The sequence below is a fragment of the Colias croceus genome, chromosome 2 (genome assembly GCF_905220415.1).
Source record: "Colias croceus chromosome 2, ilColCroc2.1".
Taxonomy (NCBI): domain Eukaryota; kingdom Metazoa; phylum Arthropoda; class Insecta; order Lepidoptera; family Pieridae; genus Colias; species Colias croceus.
Genome location: NC_059538.1, coordinates 8,166,501 through 8,178,237, shown reverse-complemented (window position 1 = coordinate 8,178,237; position 11,737 = coordinate 8,166,501). Strand labels below are relative to the sequence as shown.

General features: G+C 31.5%; 1 protein-coding gene and 1 long non-coding RNA gene across 2 annotated transcripts; one reads left to right on the top strand and one right to left on the bottom strand.

Moving 5' to 3' along the window:
• LOC123704926 (golgin subfamily A member 4-like) lies at positions 1 to 6,792 on the bottom strand. Its single transcript, XM_045653430.1, has 8 exons — positions 6,565 to 6,792; positions 6,351 to 6,423; positions 6,074 to 6,189; positions 5,891 to 5,989; positions 5,406 to 5,603; positions 3,535 to 3,618; positions 222 to 3,455; positions 1 to 137 (listed from the first exon to the last, which is right to left on the bottom strand). Exons 1-8 carry the CDS (start codon positions 6,646 to 6,648, stop codon positions 114 to 116), a joined length of 3,912 nt encoding a protein of 1,303 aa, XP_045509386.1. The 5' UTR covers positions 6,649 to 6,792; the 3' UTR covers positions 1 to 113.
• Positions 6,793 to 9,364: 2,572 nt separating this feature from the next.
• LOC123705635 lies at positions 9,365 to 10,622 on the top strand. Its single transcript, XR_006753322.1, has 2 exons — positions 9,365 to 9,657; positions 9,989 to 10,622. It is a non-coding gene; the product is annotated as an uncharacterized LOC123705635 (long non-coding RNA).
• Positions 10,623 to 11,737: the final 1,115 nt, after the last annotated feature.

Below are 11,737 nucleotides of genomic sequence, written 5' to 3'. Positions count from 1 at the left end.
GATTGAGTAACAGACAGACAGACAGAGTTACTTTCGCATTTATAATTTTAGTATGGATTATAATTATAGTTATGGTATTTACATATTAACAAATATTTCTATATTTCCTCGTATCAAATGATTCCTAGTTGATGAAGCTGAAACAAAAATAAAAGCATTTTAATGGGGCATATCAAAGCATTGTGATTGCAAAAAAATTATGAACTTGTAATTTAACTTACGAATCCTTGGCGTTCTTTTTCTTTTTGAAGTATCTGTTCAGTTTGTCTATCATCGAATTTAACGACAGCTGCCAAAACTTTCGCTAATGTTAAAGAGTGAGTCCCTGACCCTGTAAGGTATTCGTAAAGTATGTTCCTTAAGTACTCCAACTCGGTGTTTTCTTCAAGAGCATGCAGATGCCTTAAACTAACAAGCGCTTCATCAAGTTTTCGTTGCAGTTTCTCATTTGACAATTTAAGTCTTTCATAATTGTTTTGTGTATGATCAACATTTTTATTTAATGAGTTATTCATTTGCTCTAGTTCATTGACCTTTAATTCTAGCTGACTTTTGTTTTCTAGTAAACTATAATACTTTTCATGAATATCTTTCAATTCACTATGATTATCATTTGTGCTCCTTTTCTGAATTGATTGAACGTTGGTAGTACTGTTATTTTGTGATTGTATTTGATCTTTTAATTCTAAGTTTTCTTCAATTAATAAGGAATTTTCCCGTAACAAATCTTCAATCTTCTCTTTACCAAGTTGTATTTCGTTTTTAAGTTCCTCATTCCCATCTGGCAGATTGTCACTTGATGCAATCAATTCTCTCATTTTGTCATTCAAGTCACTATTCTCCTTCGAAATCTTACTTAAGTATGTTTGTAAGCCTTCAATATCTGAACACAACCGTCTATTTTCATCTTTGAGGAAGTCACATTCACATGTTTTACTATTGTGCAACTTAATATCCTCATTTAGATCTTTTATTTGTTGAATTTGATTAGATACTTCATTTTCCAATTTTAAAACAGTTTCCTCTAAATTTTCTTTTTGTTTTTTGATTTCACTATGCACATTTTGCAGTTCATGTAATTCATTTTCAGCCATCATATATTTGTTTTCAGTCTCTGCATGTATCGTTTTCAACTCTTGATAATTCTGATTTAGTGTCTGTACATTTTTGTCCATTTCTAAATTTTTGTTTTGAACTTGATCTAACATGTTTTTGTGCTTTTCTTCCATATCTGCTTTAGAAGAAATTAATTCATTATTTTCCTGTTTCAATTTATTAATATCACTTTCTAATACACTTTGACATTTGTGTAGCTCGACTAATTTGGATTCAACATTTTTAGAATTATTTTCAATTTCAGCAATGGACAATTTTAATTCCTTGTTTTCTTTTTCTAACATTTTTAAATTATCCTCTGTTTCATGGTGTGTTGTAAGTTTTTCACTCAGCTGAGACTCCAATGATGTGTTCTTTTTATCTAATTCTTCTTGTAATCGTTTTAAATTACCATTTTGTTGTTCAATAATCTGTAACTTGCTTTCCAACTCATAAATATAATCTTGTTTCCCTGAATTTTCGTTTCTAATTTTTGTAACTTCATTATTTTCTGCCAATAAAGAGTCAATCTTCTTTTGTTTGCTTTGATTTTCATTTTTAACAGTATCTAATTCTTCACGGAGCGCAATAATAGTGGCTTCTAATATTTTGACTTTAGTTTCCAAACTAACATTGTGTTCTTCTATAGATTTTAATTTATTTTTCAATCCCACAACATATTCATCATGTTCCATTTGCATATTCTGTATTTTTTCAGAGAGAACTGTGCATTCTGAAACACGGCTCTCTAAAGCCTCTTTCAAAGATAAACTATCTTTTTGAAGTAAATTAGCATTATCCTTAAGCAATTTATAATCATTGGTAATTTTTGCAATCTCTTCTTTTAATTGTGTATTGCTCTGTTGTATTTTATTGGTATCTTGTTGGAATGCATCAAAATTTATATTTTCTTTTATTTGAGGTATCCATTCTGTCAAAACTTTTTTAGTGAGCAGTTTTGACTCAGTAGAAGTAAGTACAACTATATTTTGAATATCCAATAGCTCCTTTTTTAAATCTTTTAACTTGTAGTGTATCTTCTGATATTTGTCTACTTTTTGGAGTAATGTTACATTTTCGGCTTTAAAATGATCAAGTGATTTATTAAGTTGAATATTTTGATTTTGTAATGATTCATGATTATTCAATAATTTTTCAATTTCTGATTGTAATTTGACTAATTCAACCCTCTCCTCTTGTATTTCTGATTCCAAACTGCTACACTTTAGTTTCCAGGCAGTCACCTCCTCTGTTAGCCTTAGTTGATGGGATTCCAAATCATCTTGATTATGTTGTTCTAATGACTTCTTTACATCCTCCAAATGTTGTTTAAGGGAAACATTTTCATTTTCAAGCTTGTTAATTTGGGATCTCTTTTTCTCATTGTCTTCAGTTAACTGTGAGTTACGACTTTCTAAATAAACATTTCTATCAATTACTGACAATTTTTCAGCTGTCTCTTGTTTTAATTGCAAATGGAGACAGTTAATATCTTCTTCAGATTTTGTTTTGAGACCTTCCAGTAATTTTACTTTATCATTCAACTTTTCTATATCTTTATTTAATTCTTCCGATTTAGTTATTGCTACATTTAGATTGTGCAGGTCATTTGTCAATTTTGAGTGTTCCCCTTCCAACTTGACAATCTCATTTTGATAGTCTTTTACTGATTTGTTTAAAGACTTGATTTCATTTTGACTATTAGCTAAACTGTCTTTGAGTGACTTAATTTCTGCTTCTTTACTCTCAAGTTCTTTATGGATACTCAATTTATTTTCTGCAAGGGAAATAGCATATTCTTCTTCTCTTTTACTTAAGATTTGCACCTTTTTTTGTAATTGTGATATTTCCTCTTTAGCGTTTTGTAAATTTGCTTCCAAAATCGATTTTTCTTTATTCTTTGAAAATTCAAGGGTGTTATTTATGTTTTCTAAGCTTTCTATTTTTTCTAATAGTTCTTGGACTTGTTTTTTGCTCTCTGACATTTTTTCTATATTTATCTGTAGCTGAATATTTTCTTTCGATTTTGCTTCTAAATCTAATGTTAATTTCTGAATTTCAGCTGTCATATTAGAATTCTTTTCCTTAACAGTTTTTAAAGAATCTTTATACTTGGCTAACAGTTGCTCTAGCTTTTCAATTTTATTATTTATGACAGAGACTTCTTCTTCCTCCTTTATTTTATCTTTACATTCATTTTCTTCATTCAAATTAATTAATGGCATGTGAGAATTTTCTGTTGCGTTTTCTTTATTTTCTGGGATATTATTGCTTTGCAAGAGATTGAGCTGAGTACTTAAAGCATCAATTTTCATTTGCTTTTCTTCAATATCAACACGAAGAGCTTTTTCAAGATGTGCCTATAAAAAAGTTTGATTGTTACATCATACTTTAAATTAATGAGATGAAATGAGAGGATGGTATTGGTATAAAACTTACTTTTGCACTCTGTTCTAATGAACACTGTTCTTTTAATTCTGATATTCTTCTGAGAGCTTTATCCTGAGTTTCAACTAACACATTCTACATGAAAAAAAAAGAATTAATAAATAATAATATAAGAAAACAATTTACAAAATATAACACAAATTATATACGATAGTAAATCTTACTTAAATAAAAAATGAATTAGAATCTACACGAAGTATCTTATAAAAAAAGTTAAATGAAATTAAAGCAATATGAGGACAACAAAAAGACAATAGGCATGACGACAGTATCCATAAATGATCGAATTAGTGTTTTTAAGGGAAATTGTATAATAAATCTGTATATATAATAATAGTAGAAGATCCGAACATAAGTCGACCTTTACCAAAAATTTCCTGTCCAGGATTTTCCCAGTAAACCCATTTTTAATACATCTTTTAATAGACTAAATTTATTATAAAATTGGTCTCATTCTATTATCACGCCGGTGAAGGTCGACCTATATTTGGATCTTAGACTATAAATCTGTAGAAGGGTCAATTCTGAACATTGAAAATATTGAAAAAATAAATATCAGGGGGTGTTACTGGATCGATACCAAACCCAAATATGTGATTAAAAAAATTTTTGTCTGTCTGTCTGTATATGCTGACATCACGTGAAAACTAACAGTTCGATTTCGACGAAACTTGGTATGATTATACCTTATTATCCTGGGCGTAAAATAGGATACTTTTTATCCTGAAAAAATACGTGAAAAAAAAATCTTAATTTTTCAGTTTTATCCACAGACGTTGTTCTGTAGAACCGCGAACACACGTTGCGTTACCCGCAGTGGATTCTGTTTTTTATAAGATGTCATTGTCAGAGTTACTCGAAATGGAGAAATAAACCATCCACGCGAAGACGGACATCCGCGCAGACGGAGTCGCGGACGGAAGCTAGTAAATAATAAATTTAAACTAGTGCCTGTAATAAATTAAAACACGCGTGACGTCACGCCTGTGTAAACAACTTCACGTCAGGTGTGTTTTGTTGTTATGAATATGTTGAGAAAACGCATTTTTATTTATTTTCTATTGTTTCATGTATGCTTTATCGACTCAGAACAGAAATATAGGTAATTGAGAATTCACGAATACGTGGTTCGGGTTTCCCGGCGCTAACTGTATACAATAATTTCTTATTTAATAAAAAAATATGTAATACATACATATTTTCTCGCTTGAAACAATAACTAACACTTTTTAACCGACTTCAAAAAAAAAGGAGGAGGTTATCAATTCGGCCTGTATGTTTTTTTTTTATGTATGTACACCGATTACTCCGAGGTTACTGAACCGATTTTCGTGATTCTTTTTTTGTTCGATGCGGGATAGTGTCGAATTGGTCCCATAAAAATTTTATTCGGATAGGCCCAGTAGTTTTTATTTTATGAGCATTTTTGTCTGTATTTGTAAATGTTGCAAGTGCAAGTTTGAAGTCGGTTGTTTTTAACGCAGTTATCACTTGTTTGGGTATTATTTTTATGTGAATTCACACTGCAATACTGCAAACCACTTATAAACTTTGAGATTTGTTTCTATAACACATATTAATTTTTTTTTTCTTCACTATGTATACAGATAATTACGTATTTACTATAGAGTGACGACACGCCTACGCATGTGTCATGACATGCAAGCTGTTTTGGCACAGTTAATATTTTTGGAAAAATGGCTTTTATCTTCATTTAATTTAAGTATATTACCGAAACATAGGGTTTTTCTTGTATTGTAAACGTATACACACATTTAGGAAGATAATTTCAAAATCTTTTGTCATGCCTATTGATAAAAGAAATAATCAATATTATTGTAAATTTAAATTAAAATACAAACCCTTGCTTTAGCATTTTCCCTTTCCAGGAGTTTATAATGCCGAGCTAAATCTGAATATTGGGTTTTATATTTTTTACACCTATCCTGTGTCCTTCTGTATGCAGCATATAGTTGTTCCTTAGTCACTCGGTCAAGATTTACATTTCCAGTGGTAAAACCTTTCTCTTCTGCTTCACTTGCTGATACTTCCATATCTGACTAAAATGATTAAGATGTTTCTTTTTACATTTTAACTTATAGCAATACAATGTGAGTAAAGAAAAATAATCTTCTTATATATTAAATTCTCGTGTCACAATGTTAGTCTGCATACTCCTCTAAAACGGCTGGACCGATTCTCATGAAATTTTCTGTGCATATCGGGTAAGTCTGAGAATCGTCAACATCTATTTTTCATATGTACCACGGGCGAAGCCCGGGCGGACCGCTAGTAGTAGTATAAGAGTTTAATACTTAAAGATACTTATTTTATATTTCAATGTTACCTGCAAATGATACATTGATGGGCTTTCATAGTTAGGCAGTCGAAATGATATGTCGCTAGCAAATGAACTATTTGATAGTCGCCGCTGTCTATGTTTATCCTAAAAAATACAATTAATTGTTAATTTGCACTTGAATTTCACAGTTTCAATTTAACACACACAAAAATTTTAAAATCTCCTTACCTCATAATTTACTGTAAAATCAGCTAAATCTGAGCTACCTTGCATGGCTAGAGCAGAGTTTTGCATCACAATATTATCCTTATTGTTTGGATTTGTCTGATTCTTATTTGGTATATCTGAAAATGAAATTTATTCTCTGCCTCTTTATTCCCATTAATATAAATATATTTACATTAGTTTCTTAATTTATACACATGGAGAATTATATCCCATATAAACATAATATTATGTGTGGATATAATTTGCTTTCTTAATTATAATTTTTTGTATATCTTACCATTATCCCCTATTGAGAACAAATCATTGTTGGTAATATCTGATATGCTGCTAGATGCAGAGGTAACTGCTGCCTGAAAGTTTTACCAACTATTTTAAAAAGTTTATCAATAACCAGTGACGTAATTTATTTACTTTTATTTATTGAATCTCTTTAGTTACAATTCAATCTTTTAATATTTTCTATAGATTGTTATTGATTTTCGAAATATTACCTGAGCAGCTTGGGCAAATTGTTGAATTCTTTGGGGAGATGATTTAACTTCTTCTGCAAGTTTATCTTTAAATTTTTTGAACATTGTCCTTATTTTTCAGACGAAATAAGACCTAATTTATGTGACACTAATTTTATGATGCCAATACCACTACGATAATGTGGTTAAGTTCAGTGATGAATTAATTGATTTAAAAACTGTACATATAGCTGAAATTTAAGAAATTTATTTTCATGCCATTTCGACGTATCGATAATCGAAATAAATTAATAAACTTTTGACATTGACATAGTCCTCAAAATGCCACGGTCTACGAGTGTCATATTTTCGCAGAATAAAAATAAAATAATTACAAAGATAAAAATAAAATTTAGTGCAAATTATTCATTATAACGTGATATAAATTGTGATTATAATATTATTGACTATTTAATTAATTGGCTGACCTTGAACAATCTCAAATTTAACCTAAATAAAACAAATTTTATTCAATTCTTATGCCTCCTCCACACTACTCGCGAAGTTCCTAGGCGAAGTACTCGGCCGAAGTTGACTGAAGTCCGCGGTGCTACACTACACACTCGTTCAACTTCGCGAGGAGCGCATACGTTCATATTCAGAACGAACTTCAGGTAACTTCGTGCCCTTTGACTCGGGCCAAAAAACCGACAACAAACGGAAGTCGACCGAGGCGAGGTGAAGTTGGACGAAGTAAGCCGAAGTGCCTCTCTACATTATTCTATTCGTCTAACCTCGTTCAAATTCGCGAGTTGGATGTGGAGGAGGCATTAAATAAACCTGGATCTGACTTAAAACTAGAACATAACAATAAATTGGACATCTCATATTGAAAAAGTATGTAAAAGAATAAATATGTATATGTACTCAGACGTCTTCGTAAAATAACTGACATAAAGACAGCAATATCGGCATACCACGCATGTAGTGTCAATTTAAATAAACCTGGATCTGACTTAAAACTAGAACATAACAATAAATTGGACATCTCATATTGAAAAAGTATGTAAAAGAATAAATATGTATATATGTATATGTACTCAGACGTCTTCGTAAAATAACTGACATAAAGACAGCAATATCGGCATACCACGCATGTAGTGTCAATTTTTAAGATATATGGACATAAACTAAGGACTTTAGTATGGGGAAATGGAGTAAATCTTGAGTAAATATAAAGAAAGCTTTTGTATCACAAAAAAAATGCATCCGAGCTATATGTGATGTAGGGCCTTTCGAATCATGCAAACCCCTTTTTATAAAACTTAAATTATTAACTTTGCCGTGCCTTTACTTTACATATTTGAAATTTGCAAATTTGTTAAAAATAATCAAAGATTATTTACCACGGCTCAAGAAATGTACGGGAATTTACGTCATCTAAAGTAACCGTCATGAGAAGCTATAAATTTTGTAAACAAGTGTTCAGGAGTTCACAACATTTGGACCAACAAAAAAAATGAATTTGTTTAAGATTTAATAAATTATTAAGTAAAGATAAATTGTATTACGCACCTTTTGACGTTTTTTTCGTGGCGAATTTATTTCCTTAGATGTACTGGCTACTGGCTCCATTATACGTAATAACAAATAAAATTAACGCAACAATTAAAGTAACAACAATAAAAAAGTGATAACGAAACAATAACAAAATTAACAATAACAACCAGATCCGCGATATATGCAAAGCAATGAAACAAACTCGTACGCATTCGAAACTCGAATGATGCGTTTATTTCAAAATGGCGTCCCGATAGTTCACAATCCCTGCGACGGACGCGTTCCGGTACCAAGAAACACAAACGATAGCGCTTTGCGTCGTTAAAATATGATCCGACTAAATTAAATAGGTTGTTACTTTCATATAACCCGTCTATATTTCATGTCGATTGAATATGGTCAATTTATTATTATCTCGCAGTATAAAATGTTTACTTAGTAAAAGATGTTTGTTTACATAATTTATAGCTTCTCGTGACGGGTACTTTAGATTGATACTTGACCATAAACCTAGAACATCTTTGTTGATTACAAAATAAAGTATCTTTGTACTCAAAAAAATTGTTTGCCTGTAAAGTCGGTATACGGGCGAAATTTTTACGTGACAACGACTTTTTATGTCTGGCTCTCTCGCTCTTAGGCGGGCTAACTATGCCCGAGTGGAAGGGACGCGTGCCTCTCACTCGCTCTCATTGTGAGCGCATAACGTGAGCGGAGCAAGAAGCTTATATCTTATGCCTCCTCCACACTACTCGCGAAGTTCCTCGGCGAAGTACTCGGCCGAAGTTGACTGAAGTCCGCGGTGCTACACTACACACTCGTTCAACTTCGCGAGGAACGCATACGTTCATATTCAGAACGAACTTCAGGTAACTTCGTGGCCTTTGACTCGGGCGCAAAAACCGACAACAAACGGAAGTCGGCCGAGGCGAGGTAAAGTTGGACGAAGTAAGTCGAAGTGCCTCTCTACATTATTCTATTCGTCTAACCTCGTTCAACTTCGCGAGTAGTATGGAGGGGGCATTATACACTGGAGATTTCGGTATGAACATTTGACGTGTAACAAGAAAATTGTTGTGTTTTATCACTTTCACACCTAACTTGGTATTGCCACTGTTAATACGAAGTTTTCCCAAGGCTACTATGTATGCCGTAATATTCTGTGCAAAAGGTTAGTTTTTGTACATGAGTTTGTTGATAAATTGCCAACAACGTCATTCAGAAGCATTGTTGGATGAGACCAAGAAGCTTATATCTTATACACTGGAGATTTCGATAACCTCGTAACGCCCAGATACCTATTAAAAGGCATGCAGCTCGATAGTGGTACCGGCCCAAGCTGTTATCCAACTTTATGACATAAACGCCCACGGTACCTTTTTAAAGGTATCTGACAGTATCTGATTTGAAAACGCCGTAACATTTTAAATTACGCGCCAAATCTAATTACTGTTTTTTATCCGGCTACTGGAAAGTATGTTTTTGTCTATGGTTAAGCAATAGTGCCAATAGAAAAATAAAATATATGTAATTTCCGGCGAAAAGTCTGGCCATCTTGATTGACTAGAGGACGTGGTAAGTTCAATCCATGATTATTGATGCAATCTTAGGTTTTTAACTGAGAGTATCTTACTCTGCTTGTTGACAAATAAGTAAATATTATAATTACATTTAGATTTACGCGAAAATAAAGAATATGCGTGTAAAATAACCTCGTAAAGTCTGGATACCTTTTAGAAGGTATAAGAGTATTAACATTTTATTGGATTTTAAAAGGTATAAGGGAATAAACCACTAATCAATTTGATTTGCCTTTGCAACTTATGATTTAGACCGTTTTCTCCTTCATAATATAAAGTAAATTATTTAGTCTGTTACAGAATCTTTTAGTACCTATCCTTTTCAGGTAACCCAATGAGAGATGAGCAAATAGATGAAGCTTAAATCAGTCAGATATAGAAAAGTATGAACTATTTGGAGATGAGGATTACAACATAAACCAAAACCAAGAAAGCTCTTCCAGTTCTGAAGAATCTGAAAATAATAGTTTTTTTTATTAAAAACCAACTCTTATTTGCAAAATTAAGTATTTAAAAGTTCTATAGAAATATTATATCAATTTACCTACTATCATTCTGATTTTAAAAGGTATATGGGTTGCTATTATATAGTGTTTTTGGATCCAATTTCGAAACTTGTTAATTTTTGCTTCTGTCATCTGTTGGAAGTGGATTTCTTCTGATAGAAATCCTAAAACACGTGATAAACTAGCCTTTAAAAATAATAAGTACAGAAAATAATGATCATATTGTTCAAAAATTGATATTTTTTTCTCAGATTGTTAGTGTGAGATATGTTTTTGGTCATTAAAATTTTGGAAGACATGTATTAATCCAAATATTTATGTTCATTGTTTTTTGTAATATAAAATAAACCCTATATTGTCTACCGCTAATCAATAATATCAAAAATACGAATTTTGCGAAATCGGGTTTTGTAATACATTAAAGCCCATATGCCTAAATAAAGAATAACGAATTTGGGGTTATTTAGTGTCTCAAAACCTTCCACTGACATACATTTACATGCAGAAAAAATCCCACGCTCATACGGAAATAATAAGGCACTTTTTTTAGATTTCATCACCTCTGGGTCCGCACCATGTGAACCTTTTAAAAGGTACTTGGGCTGCAAGCCAATGTTTGGTAAAAATAGCCTGGGCGTTACGAGGGTATGAACATTTGACGTGTAACAAGGAAATTGTTGTGTTTTATCACTTTCACACCTAACTTGGTATTGCCACTGATAATACGAAGTTTTCCCAAGGCTACTATGTATGCCGTAATATTCTGTGCAAAAGGTTAGTTTTTGTACATGAGTTTGTTGATAAATTGCCAACAACGTCATTCAGAAGCATTGTTGGATGAGACAATTATTATTTATGCTTAATAAAATAAGTATCTGGACCAATTATTAAAAAGCGATACTCCCTGATTATGGGTAGTTACCATAATAAAATTGTAGCAACTCTCACTTTGACAATATGGCATAAGTGTCAAAAAAATTGCGTCGCTTCGAATATTTAAGTTAATATTGTTGCGTATTTAATAAATATTTTCCGAATATAAATAATGTATTGCATTGTGAAAAATTGCAGAAGTGTTTGGACACCAAATTCTGGCATAGAATTTCACAGGCAAGTGTATATTTACGTTATTTACAATATTCCTCAATACTCCTGCATTTACCTGTTTAGAATCATTTCAATGGCAAAAATTGTAAAATTTTGCATCATTTTAGAAAGCAGTCATGTTAAATTTGTTATTTTCCTAATACTTTATCATTTTTCAACAAGTTTTCAATAAACAAAATTAACAAGTAAGGTAACCATGATGACGAGTTTTTATGGATAGTGAAGATAATATATTGTAATAACAATATTATGATGAAATTTAGAACACCATTTTCAAGATTTTTACTAGTAATGAAACAACACTCGACATCGGTATTGCACTCACATGTAGTTATAAGATTGTTCGTTTTTACATTGAAATTTATACTTTTTTAACTTACCTCATATTTTTTGTTTTAGGTATTTCAGCTTTCCAAAAAGTAAAATAAAAAGAAATATATGTGCCCATCAAGGGTAAAATTA